The sequence below is a fragment of the Mytilus californianus genome, unplaced genomic scaffold (genome assembly GCF_021869535.1).
Source record: "Mytilus californianus isolate M0D057914Y unplaced genomic scaffold, xbMytCali1.0.p SCAF_4, whole genome shotgun sequence".
Lineage (NCBI taxonomy): Eukaryota > Metazoa > Mollusca > Bivalvia > Mytilida > Mytilidae > Mytilus > Mytilus californianus.
This window is the reverse complement of record NW_026262690.1, coordinates 90,606,220-90,624,973: the sequence shown is the minus strand read 5'-3', so window position 1 is coordinate 90,624,973 and position 18,754 is coordinate 90,606,220. Positions and strand designations below refer to the sequence as shown.

General features: G+C 32.7%; 1 protein-coding gene across 1 annotated transcript in view; it reads left to right on the top strand.

Annotated features, from left to right (window-relative positions):
* Positions 1-392: 392 nt before the first annotated feature.
* LOC127698788 (bromodomain adjacent to zinc finger domain protein 1A-like) overlaps positions 393-18,754 on the top strand; it is a 46,900-nt gene continuing 28,538 nt past the window's right edge. Inside the window, exons 1-6 of the mRNA XM_052202453.1 lie at positions 393-821; positions 14,121-14,396; positions 15,230-15,322; positions 16,459-16,566; positions 16,758-16,845; positions 18,516-18,717. Of these exons, the coding sequence (XP_052058413.1) occupies positions 709-821; positions 14,121-14,396; positions 15,230-15,322; positions 16,459-16,566; positions 16,758-16,845; positions 18,516-18,717 (880 nt within the window). The 5' untranslated portion in view covers positions 393-708. The remainder of the gene's footprint in view (positions 822-14,120; positions 14,397-15,229; positions 15,323-16,458; positions 16,567-16,757; positions 16,846-18,515; positions 18,718-18,754) is intronic.

Genomic DNA, 18,754 nt, shown 5'->3' with positions numbered 1-18,754 from the left:
TGTAACTATATTTTCGAAATTTTTTTTAATTCATTTGTAACTATACTTTCGAAAGAATTTCTCGCCCCACCCCACCCCAACCCTCAGTCACCACCCCCCTCTTTTTGTCAAAAAATCAAAATGTTCTGTTGTTACTTCCCCTTGTAAACTTTCTGGCTTTAGAGGTTGATTTAGTGTGCAAACGGGAAATTTACATACCATGCCAATCACCAAATTCGTGGCCAATCAGATAGTTTGTTTCATTTATTGTCACCGCCCAAATTGTACTTTTTCCCTTCGAAATTTTCGAAGACTCTACGGTATTATCCTTATTTTTTTGCCTTATGTTATGTTTGAAGACATATTTTCACCATCATCAGTTAAATTAATTACTTAATTTTCATTGTCAAACAGATTTTCGGATTAAAGAAGTGATGAAGTGGTAGAAAAACGATCGTTTTCTCCCCCTCTCTCGGTCGGCGCGAAGTTCACATTGTGCTGTTTCACGCTACAATCAAATGACCTCGTTGTCAGACGGAGATCGAAGACATAGCAGTCTTGAGCATAATAATTAGTTTTCGAAGTTTACATGTGTTAATTTTAGCTGACATTTTATGACACATCGACTTAAGATTCTGTCACAGCATGAAGAAAGCTATTTTATGTCTTATTTGACAGTTTCAACAAAAATTTCTTTGTGATTCCCTCCAAAAATTTCAACAGTTCATTATGCCGCTATTACGAAAACAGCCATTTCACCGACAACCAGTACCAACTGCCCTTCAGCCTGATGACGATGTATTCCATTGTAAACTGACAAATGAAATCTTCAAAGATTATGAGTAAGTTTATTTTCTTTGCCCTGATTCTGTGAACGTTATTAATCTAATGTATGAAAATGTTATTTAGCTTTCTGTCGGCCATTTTGTATCCTTCCTTTCTGAATTTACACCAAATAACAGAAATATGCTCCACTATAAATTTTTGTTTGTTTGTTATGTAACTTAGAACATGATGAAATGGGGGATTGTCTTATTTAGATTAGTATTTAACTGATAAATGTGTATTTGGTCAATCTACTCTTTGATATTATGCATATAAGTTATAAACAAACTTGCATGAACCTGGAGTTGTGTCTTTATACTTAAGCATGTGTGAAGGATTCGTAGAATATTTTTGTGTGAGTTACTCCGTCTGAATTTAAGGCGTCCAATACTGCCTTTCCAGGTAATTGGCACGTATGCTCAGCTGTATGCTCGGAAATATCTATGGATGGACAAGTGCTATTTTATTTTTCATGATTGCTTCGTATCACGGTGCGGAGCTATTAGTTTCAGTCGATATACACGCCATCTTGAAATAATTACTCATCACATAAAGATTCTGATTGGATGCTTTATGGTTCGGCTGAGATACAGCAACAGCTATTGGCTTAAATGAGATAAAGAATTACAGACTTTTCTCGTCTCAGGATAAGACATCAAATGCCGGAAAATTAACTATGTGTATTTCAGTTCCGATCATTATTAATTCATGTTCGTTATATTATGCAAATATTGCACACTGAAATTCAATATTGAAATATCAATTTATTTTAACACCTGTTTATTTGCTTTGTTAATCTGTAATATTCATGATTGGTTTAGCTAAACAATGTTCCTATACATGGTTTACAAAAATGCATTATCTGTATTATTTTATAACTTCTGCCAATCTGGGCACACCTCCAGAGAGGCACACCTCCAGAGAGGCACACCTCGAGAGTCTTGTTTTGTAAATGTTTAAAATTTCAACAAGTAAATCGAAATTTTTTTTTAAAAGCATGGGTGTTTAATGTACAACATTGAACAGCCAGTTTAAAATTTTAGAAAAGTTCATCTTAATATACATGATATATTTACAAAAATTGATATTCCAAGTCTAAGACACCCATTTTATATCAGTCAATATCTAAGAAATACCACATTTCCAATACTAAATCAACAACCACATGCACATGTATTACCTTAAATTAGGATAGAGCGAAGCAGTCCACAGCTTTTTAAAAAGCTCAAACTTGTTTTATTATTAGTTTTCACAGGGGAAAGATAAAGAAGTTCGTGAGCATATCTGCCTATTACAATATAATGGTCAAATAGAATAAAACTTGCAGTCCCATCGTTATCAGTATTGAGACTCAAATTGTGTATCCTATACATTATGTACATAGTACTTTGTTAAAAATCTTTACATCAAGGTTAAGATTTAAAGGTGCGTTTGATTAATAACTCTTTGGAATGCTTAAGGCAAGGGTTTTTTATTTTGTTGGTTAGGAACCTGCCTGTCTACATGAATTTATAAATGAAAGATTTTCAGAGAAAACTGTTGTACACTTTTTTGTCAACAGTTTTTTGAAATATTTCAACTAAATGATAAAGTTTTTCAGACAAAAAATCCATGAACTAAGAAATGAAAAAAATGGCTTAATAATTATTTGAGATAGATTTCTTCGAAGCTTCCAAAAATGTTTTTTAAGACTGTTGGACAAGTCCTACAGTTATGTTGTCTGGTAGGAATATTGTCAACTCAACTGTCCAAATGTCTGTAAAAAAATAAAATATTGATCCCATATTTTATAGCCGACATCAAATTAGAATATGTTTAAATATCTTTTTTCTTGTCACCAACATTGTTATTTCACCTAAAATATTGAGTTTGAATGTCCCTCTGGTACGTTTGGCCTCTCTTTGTCGTAGAAAAAATGTAAGACTTATCGTAGATTAAGGTATTATTGCTAATTACATGTATATATATATATATACATTCTATGCAGATAAACATTGTCATTTTTTTGGATGAAATATTTTTTGTTTTAGTTTCTCTAATAATTCTATATTGGCAGAATACAAATTTACTCATTTTTTGGATACCTTGATAATTTACAAGCTTAAGTTAGAATCATTCCAATGTTTGAAAAAATGCCATTTAGTGTACATTTTTTTTTGTAGTTTTCAGAAGGAATTGTAAAATTGAAAAGTCGAAATCTGGATATGGTGTACTAATTTTTGCACCTTTTGTTTGCGGTATACCATCTTTTCCGCAAGTTTATTGTTTTCTGTTTGGTATTAAATTAATAATTTTAAAAGATCCATTTTGTAACATCTTGTGATCCGTTTATTTGGCAACCGCCAATGGCAGTCAGCAGGGTTTAAGAACATCAGGTCTGTTGTTCGACCTGTTAGTCAAATGCGTTTTGTGAAAATATACTTTTTCACTTTTTTGGTCTTTTGGAAAATGTTGTTTGTGCTGTATTTAGATCCCTCTATCAAGAAAATTGTTTAGCATGCACACGTATAAAAATTGCGGTTTTTATCCAACGCAATCATAGGTTTGAACGTTGCTTTCAATTTAGACTTGTATATATATATATATATAAACACCCTAAAACAGTCCTCACGCTTAACCACAGGCCCAGCAGCCAAAGGCTTGTAAATTTGCTTGCGGGTCTGTCAAAATCATCTCTACAGGCCCACAGAATCTAAATAAAATTTTCCAAAAATTGAACTTTGGGCCTGTAGATTTAAAAGTTTATCGTGAAGACTGCTAAAGGGTTAAAATGAACAAAGTTTTTATATATATATTCTGAATAATTAATTGCCACTGGACGTTAAGCAACCAACAATCAATCAATCTGAATAATTACTTTATTAATTAGTGATATAAATGCTAGAATTGTTTAAACACTTTTTAGCAATGAACTACATGATGCCAGTAAAACTGCATTAGCAAACATCAATTGACCAAGGCAACTCTTCTGAATACAGTACTGCTATTGTTTAAATATATATCTTTTTAGCTCACCTGGTTCAAAAGGCCAAGTGAGCTTTTCTCGTCTCTTGGCGTCTGTCGTAGTTGTCTGTTTACTTTTACAAAAATCTGCTCTGAAACAGCTTGGCCAAATTTAACCAAACTTGGCCACAATCATCATTGGGGTATTTAGATTAAAAAAATATGTCAGATGACCCCCGCCTGCCAACCAAGATGGCCGACATGGCTAAAAAAAGAACATAGGGGTAAAATGCAAGTTTGTCTTTTATTTTGAAAACCCTTATAAATAAAGAATATCTGACAGGAGCAAACATGTTTAGAATGTTGAGATATTGCCTATCTTCTTCAAAACTGTCAGACGACTTCTTATAGGAGTTATTGCCCTTAAAAGTTCAATGATAAATTTTACCTTTTTTTTTTCATTGTTGCCTATTATCTTAAAAAGCTATAAAAGATACAGAGAAACTTTATATTGCAAAAATGATCAGCAAGACAAGTTTTACAAATAAGTCTAACAAGGTAGGAATCGTCAGTCGACTCTTATTAAGAGTTATGCCCTTTGATGACGATTTTTACCAATTTTTTGCCTTGTATCTTAAAAATTATAATAGATAGATAGATAGGTAGAAATTTAAATAAGCAAAACTGATCAGCAAGACAAGATCTACAATTTAAACAGTACAGAGGAAATGGTCCAATGACTCCTTATTGGAATTCTTGCCCTTTAATGACGATTTTTTCCATTTTATTTGTGTTTTGCCCCATATGATTAAAATTATAATAGATAAATAGACACTTTAAATCACAAATATGATCAGCAAGGCAAGATCTACTAACAAGTCAAAGTGTGCCGATATAGTTAGTAGAATGTCACTTTATATAGGAGTGATTGCCCTTAAAATAGGATTTTTTTTAACCTCCTTTGTGTTAAGCAATGATACGCTGCCGCAATACAAGCAATACAAGATCAACAAAACAGATATTTTTGTCCTGAATTCTATTTTTGTCTACAATGTTGGAGAGTATCCTTTGTTGAATATGCACAAAGACCAAGGTGAGCGACACAGGCCCTTTAGAGCCTCTAGTTTGTGCTGTGGATTCATTATTATTAGTGGGATACCAATTTACGAGGATTTCGTAGAAACAACAATGACAGCCTTCACGATTAACTTTTGAATCTACAGGCCCATAGCTCAGATTTTTGAAAATTTTACTTAGATTGATTCTGTTGGCCTGTAGAAAAGATTTTTACAGGCCCAAAGCTAAGGCAATTTTACAAGCCTGGGCTGCTGGGCCTGTGGTTAAGCATGAAGACTGGTCAATGTACAGGTGAACGACAAATATAATTGTTCACCAAAGTACAAATTTCTATTGGCTTGTAAGCTTTTCAATGATCAAATTTGTGTTTGTCAAACTGCTATATATCCATTGAATTTTTTCCGATAAAGTGTGTGGTTCTTGAAAGCTTTTTGAAATTTTTATATTTTGTCAAAGGGTCAAAAGTAAATATTTTGTCAAAATTTTATGAAAATCAAACAACCTAAATTAATTTTAGTCAAGGTGTTTGGTACCACCTTAAGCTACCAAAAATTGGTACTCACGAAAATAAATGAGTCCAATGTATTGCATTTGTAATTTAGCACTAATTCCATCATAAAATTTTATGGAACTTTGGAAACCTTATCATCATTAAGAGATACATGACAAATGTACATGTAATGTTGGAGTCCAAATTTTGAAAATATAATTTTCATTTTTCCATATTTTATTGATTAGTGAACTTCGAATTTCTTTGCAATTAAAATTTAGCCAGTCAGGGATAACATTTTTGAGACATCAATAAATTTGTTAGACCTTCATGGAATGTTTTGAAACTTGAAAATAAGCTTATTCAAGATCAAGAAATAGCATCTGGTGAATTTTAATTTTCTAAAATTTTCCATGTATTTTACTGATAAAATGACATACTTTTTTGGAGATCAACATTACACTTTTACACTGACAGACAGCTATGGAAAGCCTCAGCTGTCATATATTAGAGATTTACAAAACGTTATGCTGAAGCTTAAAATGTAAAGTTAAGACAGCGTGATGTTGAATTGAGTCATCAAAATGCTAACTCTAAATTACAATATGCTAAGTTGAATCTGCGCAATGTTGACTTGCAATGACAAGTGCTTTAGTCGTGATAGTATAATGATAAGTCACGGTGTTGTGATGATATGCCAAACACACGTAACGTTGGGTTTAAAGTACATGATGTGAAGTTGACGTTGCATGGTGTTAGCTTGCAGATGGATACTGCTCAGTCATCCACATCGACAGCTATGATAACAAATAAAATGAATAGCTAAAATGTATGGTGCTGACTTGTTATTAATAAATGTTGAGCTGAGATAGTACGATGTTATATCATTGTGATATTACGATTGGTCTATCATGCAATCTGTTGATTTAAAACACCATGATGCACAGTTGAAAGTACATGATGTTAAGTTAAGATAACACGATGCTACACCATTATATTGAAACGAAAGGCTAACCATACAATTTGTTGACTTAAAACAACACGATGCAACGTGTTAATCTAAGATGCTCACTTGAAACTACAGGACGTACAGTTGAAATTTTGTAATGTTAAGCTGCGATAGCACGATGTTTTATCATAATAATATCACGATAGGCTTATTATACAATTTGCTCATTTAAAACTACACAACGTACAGTTGAAAGTACGTGATGTTAAGCTAAAATGGCACGTTGTTATATCATTAGAATGTCACGATAGGCTTATTATACAATTTGCTCATTTAAAACTACACAACGTATAGTTGAAAGTACGTGATGTTAAGCTTAGATGGCACGTTGTTATATCATTAGAATGTCACGATGGCTTACCACACGATATGCTCATTTAAAACTACACGACGTACAGTTGAAAGTACGTGATGTTAAGCTAAGATAGCACGATGTTATATCATTATAATGTCACGATAGGCTTATTATACAATTTGCTCATTTAAAATTACACCACGTACAGCTGAAAGTACGTGATGTTAAGCTAAGATAGCACGTTGTTATATCATTATAATGTCACGATAGGCTTACCACACGATATGCTCATTTAAAACTACATGATTTTCAGTTGAAACTAGGTGATGTTAAGCTAAGATAGCATGTTGCTATATCATTTGAATGTCACGATAGGCTTACCATACAATATGCTCATTTAAAACTACACAACGTACAGTTGAAAGTATGTGATGTTGAGCTATGATAGCACGATGTTATATCAAAATAATATCACGATAGGCTTGCCATACAATATGCTCAGTCAAAACTACACGACGTACAGTTGAAAGTATGTGTTGTTGAGCACAGATAGCACGATGTTATATCATTATGACGTCACGAGAGGCTTATCATACAATGTGTTGACTTGAAACTACACGATGTAAATTTGAAGTAGTTTGGTCTTGACTTGAAACAGTAAAATGTTAAGTTGAAAAAACAGAACGTAAAGTCAAAATAAAACAATGATAGGATGACATATACTTGTGCAGAATTGAAGATTTTTGGTGTTGACTTCGAATATAGTACAAATATTAGATCGTTTTATGTTAAATTGAAAGACAATAATGATGCGTAAAACATTACAGAATTATGTGAATTGAAACTGCAATTCTATGGAAAAGAATGGGGGACAAATCCCCAGGATTTTTTCTTCTTCATTTGCAAGTTCGGAGGCAAAATGATATACAAAGAAAGTTTTCCATAAATTCATAAAGCAAAAGAATTACCCATCGCTATATATTATTTTTACATGTTTTGTTTGGATTTTTTTTTATGATTAAAAACCAGACCTTTTTTTATGAACTATATTTAAGAAAATATTTATCTATGTTGTGTGTTAATATATACAATTAACATAATATTGTGCTTATAAGACTTCGGTTATGACTGTGAGGATGTCAAATTTTACTCATATAAAATCACATCTATGTAAGAGTTAGCGGAGAATTTGTATTTACCACTCCCGTTTTCCACGAAATAAAACATAAGAATCTGGAGTCTTAATCTTAAAAACAAAGATCAACTGATATGACAAATAATACGATTAGCGTTGGACTGAGATGGTCAGAGCTATATCAGAATGTGACCAAAGCAGGGTTTATTCATATTCATATCACACTTACATGTTCTCGTCCTGATATGCATGTAATATTTGCCACTGTACGTAAAACGCACCCCTTTTCTCCGAAATAAAACCAAAAAATCTGGACGTCCTCCCCTGAACAGTATAATAGATATATAAATGAAAACAGAAACCCTTTTCAACAAAAGGAGATCTACAAGTAACTCGACGTGACCGAAATTGTAAATTTCTTCCTCATTAGATATATTGCACTTAGGGTAGATCGGGTGTCTTCCGCCATCTTAGGGAGCTACCATTTGATTTTTATTGGGGGCTAGAATGAAATTTGAGAAAAAGGCAGGACAGGAGTTTTGAGTAAAAAAAAAAGGCAGGATGCGCAACTTGGCAAAAAAAGGCAGGATGACAATTTATGTAAAAAAAAGTCAGAATAAACTAATAAAAAAAAATTGCAGGACCGAATAGAGTGAAAAATAAAAAGGCAGGACAGAGATTACAACTAAAACAAGAGGCTCTCAAGAGCCTGAATCGCTCACCTGTTATTTTTTTTGCTTAAATCTTTCATCAATGATTATTTTTGCTTTTTACCCATATGTTCTATTTTAACCATAGTGTCTATGTTTCTTGCCTTTCAAGGAAATGAAATACAAAATTTATACTAGATTCATTTGAGAAGATTTTTAAAGTTAAAAAACATAAAACAACTTGTGTAAAATTGTCCTTAAAGGGTAATAACTCCTTAAGGGGTCAATTGACAATTTTGGTCATATTAACTTTTTTGTAGATCTTACTTTGCTGAACATTTTTGCTGTTTACAGTTTATCTTTATCTTTAATGATATTCAAGATAATAACCAAATACTGCAAAATGTCCTTAAAACAACCAATTTAGTGACAGCAACCCAACAATTTCAGGGCTGATAGATCTTGACCAATTGAACAATTTTCCAACATGTCAGATTTGCTCTAAATGCTTTAGTTTCTGAGATATAAGCCAAAAACTGCATTTCACCCCTATGTTCTATTTTTAGCCATGGCGGCCATGTTTGTCGATGGATCAAAACTTCGGATACAATTTATAAACAAGATACCCTAAGGAACATTTAATTAAAGTTTGAAGGTATTTGGCCCAGTAGTTTCAGAGGAGAAGATTTTTTAAATAGTTTACGACGACAGACGACGACGACGGACGACAACGACAGACGACGGACGCCAAGTGATGGCATAAGCTCACATGGGGTCCTTCGGGCCCCGGTGAGCTTAAAAGGCAGGACAAAATTTTTCGTCCAAGCCCACACCCCCCCCCCCCCCCTCCCCCTCCCCCTCTCCCCCATAAAAATCACATGGTAGCTCCCTTAGATTCTCATATAGCTCAACACAATCGGTCTAGATCTAAAAAAATATACACATTATGAGAGAGGAATGTTATTCATATGTAGTACTTTTCATCTTGATGAAGAAAATTATGAGATTTATCTGACTAAAACGACTATTTGTTTTTGAATACAGAACGTTTTTTACATATGTTTTTCAACTTTTCCATATAACTCGGATAACATTCTTTTTTTTTCGTTTTTTATTTTTTTGCCATGGCATTGTCATTCTGTTTTCGACCTTTGAGTTTGAAATCCTTTTGGCATATTTCGTCTCTAAAGATGGAATATGTAGGGACTTTATCTATTTCGTTTTGTAGACAGAAAACTAGTCTCGTGATCCCATTTTTTATTTTTATTTTTCTAACATTGAGTTTTCCATGTATAGTTTATACTAAATCTGACAATACTGCATAACCTGTAGCCTGCAAAATGCTCTGTGGCGCAAACATTTTATTATGTTTTTCAAAAAAGAATAAACTACATTTTGACAAATAATAAAAAAAAATATATCGATTTTAATTTAGACCACACTCATGAAAACTATATGAGAGAGAGAGAGAGAGAGAGAGAGAGAGACATAAAAAATATATCTGAAAATTAATCAAAGCAATACCAAAATAATTCATGGACTTTAACAATTTTTAAAGATTTTTGATTTTTTTCTTTTTCTTTGAAAACACATATAGATAGAGAGAAGCTGCAAAGAACCAAGCAAATCACTATGGACAAGAAAATAAGTGACGGAAATCATTAATTGCCTTCTTATTATAAGTTATAGGGGTCATTGTCCATTAATGACTTTACCAATTTAAAAAAAAAAAAAAATATTTTTCGAGTGGATATATACATAAACCTGGGCACTATCTTACTTGGTGCTGGAAGAAAGGTTGGCACTGCTGTAAATGATGTATTTCTTTTTTTGAAAGTTGACGATTAAGACTGGAGGCTCTATGTCAAATTTCATTAGGTTTCATATAGACTTCATGTATGAGCGAAAAGTATACAACAGAATCTACCATACTTTATATTTGGGTTGGCCCCCTAGCAGTAGAATTCTTCACCTATCAATTCTTTTTGTTTTATTTCGTGGAAAAGAAAATTCAAATTTTCAGATACCTCTAACAAGGCCGGGGGTGGGGGGGTGGGGAGGGGGGGGTCACATTCTCATATAGCTCTGACCCTCTCAGTCCAACGCTTTACCGTATTATTTGTCATATCAGTTGATCTTTGTTTTTTAAGATTAAGACTCCAGATTCTTATGTTTTATTTCGTGGAAAACGGGATTGGTAAATACAAATTCTCCGCTAACTCTTACATAGATGCGATTTTATATGAGTAAAATTTGACCCCCTCACAGTCATAACCGAAGTCTTATAAGCACAATATTATGTTAATTGTATATATTAACACACAACATAGATAAATATTTTCTTAAATATTGTTCATAAAAAAAGTCTGGTTTTTAATCATAAAAAAAAATCCAAAAAAAACATGTAAAATATACGGCAAAACTGTATTCAAGTGTAATATATAGCGATGGGTAATTCTTTTGCTTTATGAATTTATGGAAAACTTTCTTTGTATATCATTTTGCCTCCGAACTTGCAAATGCAGAAGAAAAAATCCTGGGGATTTGTCCCCCATTCTTTTCCATAGAATTGCAGTTTCAATTCACATAATTCTGTAATGTTTTACGCATCATTATTGTCTTTCAATTTAACATAAAACGATCTAATATTTGTACTATATTCGAAGTCAACACCAAAAATCTTCAATTCTGCACAAGTATATGTCATCCTATCATTGTTTTATTTTGACTTTACGTTCTGTTTTTTCAACTTAACATTTTACTGTTTCAAGTCAAGACCAAACTACTTCAAATTTACATCGTGTAGTTTCAAGTCAACACATTGTATGATAAGCCTCTCGTGACGTCATAATGATATAACATCGTGCTATCTGTGCTCAACAACACGTACTTTCAACTGTACGTCGTGTAGTTTTGACTGAGCATATTGTATGGCAAGCCTATCGTGATATTATTTTGATATAACATCGTGCTATCATAGCTCAACATCACATACTTTCAACTGTACGTTGTGTAGTTTTAAATGAGCATATTGTATGGTAAGCCTATCGTGACATTCAAATGATATAACAACATGCTATCTTAGCTTAACATCATCTAGTTTCAACTGAAAATCATGTAGTTTTAAATGAGCATATCGTGTGGTAAGCCTATCGTGACATTATAATGATATAACAACGTGCTATCTTAGCTTAACATCACGTACTTTCAGCTGTACGTGGTGTAATTTTAAATGAGCAAATTGTATAATAAGCCTATCGTGACATTATAATGATATAACATCGTGCTATCTTAGCTTAACATCACATACTTTCAACTGTACGTCGTGTAGTTTTAAATGAGCATATCGTGTGGTAAGCCATCGTGACATTCTAATGATATAACAACGTGCCATCTAAGCTTAACATCACGTACTTTCAACTGTACGTTGTGTAGTTTTAAATGAGCAAATTGTGTTATAAGCCTATCGTGACATTCTAATGATATAACAACGTGCCATTTTAGCTTAACATCACGTACTTTCAACTGTACGTTGTGTAGTTTTAAATGAGCAAATTGTATAATAAGCCTATCGTGATATTATAATGATAAAACATCGTGCTATCGCAGCTTAACATTACAAAATTTCAACTGTACGTCCTGTAGTTTCGAGTGAGCATCTTAGATTAACACGTTGCATCGTGTTGTTTTAAGTCAACAAATTGTATGGTTAGCCTTTCGTTTCAATATAATGGTGTAGCATCGTGTTATCTTAACTTAACATCATGTACTTTCAACTGTGCATCATGGTGTTTTAAATCAACAGATTGCATGATAGACCAATCGTAATATCACAATGATATAACATCGTACTATCTCAGCTCAACATTTATTAATAACAAGTCAGCACCATACATTTTAGCTATTCATTTTATTTGTTATCATAGCTGTCGATGTGGATGACTGAGCAGTATCCATCTGCAAGCTAACACCATGCAACGTCAACTTCACATCATGTACTTTAAACCCAACGTTACGTGTGTTTGGCATATCATCACAACACCGTGACTTATCATTATACTATCACGACTAAAGCACTTGTCATTGCAAGTCAACATTGCGCAGATTCAACTTAGCATATTGTAATTTAGAGTTAGCATTTTGATGACTCAATTCAACAGCACGCTGTCTTAACTTTACATTTTAAGCTCAGCATAACGTTTTGTGAATCTCTAATATATGACAGCTGAGGCTTTCCATAGACAGCAGTAATCAAAGGAAAGACACATGGGTCAGCGGAACCTTGTACAAATTATTAGTTGTTTTGATAAAAAAATATTAAAATTAAATGTAATTTAATTACTAATAATACCATATGCACATCCATTAATGATAATATTTCTGAAAATTGATTATAATTTTTTGTCTTATTGGCCAACATTACCACTTGGGTATTAAAGTCTTTATCCTAATTCGTGTTGGGAAGGATGATCCCATTAATTGCATCTTATGCTTTTCAAGGTCACAGATTATATTGTCAAGCTTAGATTGAGGATTATGTCAAACATTAATAGGATTGTTCAGACTTTAACTTTGTTCAAACTGTACATGCATCTAATCACCATGATAACTATTTGGGTCAGAGGTCAATTTGACTGTCAATGAATTCTGTGAAGTTACCAGTGTAACCCTTGGGTTTGAATGAATAAATGTAAAAAATCATTTCTTCATAAAGTTAGGTCAAAGATCCCAAGTCTAAACCTTGTTAACAGAAGATTGATTCAACAGCTTAGTTATCATGATTCCTTCTACATCAACTTTCCGTTTCTCCGATATATTTAAGTTACAATGTATAGGACTCATTTGCATGCTCATAGAAATGTAATACAGTTTTGTTAGTCACTTATAGAATTTGATATTATTAATGTATTGAAAATTTAACCTTGACAAAATGTCGCAATCAGCTGTTTACTTTCTTTTAAAAAATGATTATTTTTATCAGAATGATATTGGTTTACCTTAAACAATCAAGGACTTCACTACTTCTACAAACATTCAATTTTCCTACAATTTACAAAAGAATAAAATGACATTTGGAAAACTGAATTCTTACAATGGCATGTGTTAATGTTGTGGTACAACTTTTGATCTTACAAATTGATTGTGATTGCGTAATTTGTACTGCACCATTTTTGTCAATACATGTACTAAATTATGTAAGATTGGATTTGAACTTGACAGAATGGCTTCTTTAACATGATAACATTTGCATTTATGTATTTCAAAGATTTGTTCAGACAGAAGTTTTTGAAGAGTTACTGTTCTTGGTGACCAAAGGAAAATATCAATATGTCATTGATTTCATAATATTCAGGTTCCCCATGCCATCTACCTTGAAATATGCAAAAAACATGGAATTTTATTTCAGTCATAGACTTGACTTTTAGCAGTCTCGTTTTGTACTGAAACATCTAGCTCAGAAATATTTTCATCAATAAAAGGAAACAGTCGTGTGATTTATAAGTGCTTGGCCAAAATAGTCAGTGAAATGGATTCGGATTGGGACTAAAATTAGGACATTTTGGGACACCCTTAACATTTTTTTTTCTCCAAATATTTATATTTGTCAAACCTCAGTTGTTTTTTTGCTGTCTCATTGGCGTATAGGTTTATCAATGGTTATTTCTTGTAAATTTGATAAATGATTTACTCACTTACTTCAAATTTTTTTGTTGCAGGGAATTTTTCGAAAGAATAATCTTGTGCAATAGTTTGGTGTGGTCATGTTCCATCACAGGGAAAGCTAGTTTGACATTCCAGGAAGCATTGGAATCAGAGGAGAAAGCGCTGAAGCACATTGCTTCATTCCCAGCAGCTCTGCAGAAACCACTTCTGTTTTTAGCGCAGAGAACCAAGCGCAGTAGATTGGCTGATATGAATGATGATGTTTTCATGTTTGCAAAAGATCGATATTTCATTGGAGAAATCGTTGATGTTGTTGTTGGTGGAGAAAAGTAAGTAGAAGATTTCCAAGCCTTTGTTTATTACATAATAAGGTAACATCAAACATTTAGCTTTCAGAGAAGAAAGTCTGACAACTTGTCTGAAACTTTTCCAATTGATGATCATCTAAATCATGAATTCTCCAAATATTGTGATTTTATATTTTGTTGTTTTTATGCCCCACCTAGTGGCATTATGTTTTCGGTCTGTGCGTCCATCTGTCCTGCTTCAGGTTCAAGTTTTTGGTCAAGGTAGTTTTTGATGATGTTGAAGTCCAATCAACTTGAAACTTAGTCCCTAAGATATGATCTTTCTAATTTGAATGCCAAATTAGAGTTTTGACCCCAATTTCACGGTCCACTGAACATAGAAAATGATAGTGCGAGTGGGGCATATGTGTACTATGGACACATTCTTGTTTATGTTTGTAAAAAATTCACAAATTTTGAAACCACCTAAGGCTTGTGAAGTGGTTTGTACACACACTTTGGCTTATATCAACAAGGAATAAAAGTAATTGTTGAGAAACACATGAATTTTAATGTGATGTTGTGCAGACGTTGATAGGGAACTTATTTTGTAATGTCATTTTATTATGCAGTTGTTACTCTATACCTCAATATGACTAACGAAATACAAATATACATTTTACAACTTTTACTTCCTTCACAATAGTAATAATTATGAAGGAAGATTTTTTATTTATTTTAAAAAGTTAATTCCTTTTAGGGAAACAGCCATATTTCAGTTGAAAAATAAATCAAGGCGATTACTGGTTTGAATTATATTTGTGTTGTACTTTTGAATTATGGACAGCACATCAAGTTTTGTGTTTTCATTTCAGGAAATCTTGTAAAGTTTTAAGAGTGGTACCTCCTGTGAAGGAACAAGAAGAGGGATGTATTGTTATAGATTCAGATGATGAGGAATCCACCAGGTAAGATTTTGTCAGCTTAATTATGTGATTTTGTTATGGTTATGAACAGGGGAACAACCAAAACCCCTCTCTTCCAGGACGTTGATATCGTTAGTGTTTGAGGTATAAGGGCCCCGCTGAATGGCGGACGCCCTATAGTGATCAGTATGTCCGTCTGTCTGTCTGTCCGTCCGTCCTTAAATTGTGTCCGCTCTATATCTAGAGAACCGTTATGATTTCAAAGTTTATACTCGACATGTATATTAACCAACATGAGAGGGTGTGTCATAATGTATGTACAACTTCCTAGGTCAAAGGTCGAGGTCAAAAACTTTGGTTTTAGTTGACAACCCCATGTCCTGGTTTTAGTTGACAACCCCATGTCCTATGGTAAAGATCGTGTCCGCTCTATATCTTGAGAACCGTTATGATTTCAAAGTTTATACTTGATATGTATATAAACCAACACCAGAGGGTGTGTCATAATGTATGTACAACTTCCTAGGTCAAAGGTCAAGGTCAAAAACTTCGGTTTCAGTTGACAACCCCATGTCCTATGGTAAAGATCGTGTCCGCTCTATATCTTGAGAACCGTTATGATTTCAAAGTTTATACTTGATATGTATATAAACCAACACCAGAGGGTGTGTCATAATTTATGTACATCTTCTTAGGTCAAAGGTCAAGGTCAAAAACTTCGGTTTCAGTTGACAACCCCATGTCCAATGATAAAGATACAATTTTTTACCACACATTATTCACAGTGGGGCCCACAGAGATGGCTCCCATCTCAATGATATCTAGTTGCTAGTCTTACAATTGACTTATTAGTTTCTCAGGTAACCTGTCGTTTCCTTTATATATAGTAGAAGTTTACTTATCTACATTTCAAAAGGCATCTTTTCATTCTCTAAAGATGCATTACAGTTACTGTCCAATTTGGTATTGAAGAAAATACTGAATTAGAATCATTAATATTAACAATAAATTAAAATGTAAAAAAAAAAAAATGCAGATAAGCTATAAATTGGGACAAATGCCACTTATTCAGAAGATATTTGAGTAAGATTAAAATTGTTATTGCACAAAACTAGGCATCTTTGACAGCTGTTTAGAAAAAGATGAGGTTAAATTTGTACTTTACAATATAATTTTAGCGCAAAGAATAAAAATGTTACAGTACCAAAATCTGAAGAATATAGATATGTTGTTCAGGAGACAGGAAAGTCCAATATTACCATAACAGTACCAAGCAAACAAGTCAGGTAACTTAATTTGTTTTATTTTTGTTATGGTTAAATATTTCTTCTTAAGAATTTTTTTTTGCAAGGTTATTACTATTTTATAAGTGATAATTGATGAAAATGTCAAACATAAAAGCTTAAAATCTTCAAACATTATATTGTACTACTGCATAATATTAAACTTATATAAGAAACATTTTTATTTTTAACAGTCGAAGAAAAGGTTTATACACAAGAGACAAGAGTAAACTTTTCCTAAAGAACAACTCAGATATTGAAGATGGCTTATGGAAGATAAAGGTATGATGCAAATATTTGAATAAGGAGCTCTCATGTATAAGTAAAAAAAAAAACCAAATCAAGCAACTCAGCAGAAGTATTGTTTATAGTTTTAAAAAAAAGAAATACCATGGGGAAATTAAAAACCATTGCTTCATGTGGGGAGCGGGTATCATATTGAGCTTTGTCTAAAGAACATCAGTTAATATATAAAGTTTACCACATATGGCCATTTTACATTAACATCTTTGTATTTCTGTCAAACTAAAATCTTTGAAACTAATGAAGAATGTATTACCAGAATACTTTTTATACGCCCGTTTACCGGACATATTATGGTATACTGTTGACCATCTGTCCATCCGTCCTTCGTCAACATGTCGGACATTAATTCAAAAATGCTTTAACCAATATGCATGAAACTTTGGTGAATTGTTTATATCTATTGACGTGAGCTCCCTTTCGTTTTTTATAAATTTTGGATTTACCGTTTTTGAGTTTTGGGGTTTTATTCATTAAAAAAGAGTGGATTTTCCAGTTTTCGGACAATAATTCAAAAACAATTTCACCAATTTGCATGAAACTTTTGTGAATTGTTTATATCTATTGACGTGAGCTCCCTTTTGATTTTTACAAATTTTAGACTATACGTTTCTGATTATGGGTTTTATTCATTACAAAAAGAGGGATTTTCCAGTTTTCTGACAATAATTCAAAAATACTTTCAGCATTTTTTGTGAAACTTTAGTAAATTGTATATATCTATTTTTGTAAGCTCCCTGTTGATTTTTATAAATTTTCGATTTTATGTTTCCGAGTTATATTTGTTTATAGTCTGACAACAGATTTACTAAGTATTGCACAACAGCACAGTGTATTGCACAACAGCAAGAAATCTTTAATTGAATATAAATTCAATTCATATAACCAATTTCAATTTCTCTGACTACATTTATTCAGAAACCTATAATATGTCAAATATTTAATTACAATCCAAATTCAGACCTGTATCAAAACTGAATTATTGTCCTATATACTGTGAAAATTAAAGGTCTCTGGTAAAAATATGCAGATTTTCAGGAATAAAATCTTGTCCTGCAAAAAAAAATAAACTGACAAACAACAAGGGAAAAGCAGGAGTCCATGAAGAATTATGACAAAAAACGGCAAGGGCAAACCTTTCCTCTTTTGTGGGTGTATTTTTAAATCCCTTACTTATCCATCTTCATTAAAGACACTAGTAATAATGATAAATAACATGAAGATGATGATGAAGTCATGATCTAAAGGGGTCTTCAAAATAAGTCGAACACATTCTTAATATAGATATAGATGATTAAAATATGAAAATATTTTTTTTTGGGGGGTATTTTTTATTAGCAAACCAGTGAAATTTCATGAAACAAAACATGTTCAAAACCCTCTTGAAATGCTCCAGAACACAGGATTTAGCTTTATTTGTATCAAAATTTTCTTGGGGGGGGGGGGGGGGCATGCCCCCAGACCCTCCTAGAAAGAGTCATGCCGGTGGCACGACCATCTAAGTGCCTTCGGCACTTGGAGGACTAGTAAATTGACAAGAGGACTAGTAGAATAATAATTTCACTAGCCCTGCAGGCTAGTACATACATTTAGTTAGTGTCAAACCCTGTATTGTAACCATTGATAATTATAAATCATTATTCTTAAAGGTTAGTGTGCTTAAAAAAAGAGGTGTGGATACCATGCAGTTTGTTGACTTCTATGCTGGTGTTATGCCAGTTTTTGAAGTAACTGAATCGAAAAAAAAATCTTCCAAGAAAAAGAAGAGCATTGACACTACAGAGACTACAACATCATCTAAAAAGAAAAAGGATAAGAAAGATAAGGAAAAATCAGAAGAGAAAGAGAAAGGTACTTGAAACTGTTTGATGGGAAAATATAAATCTTT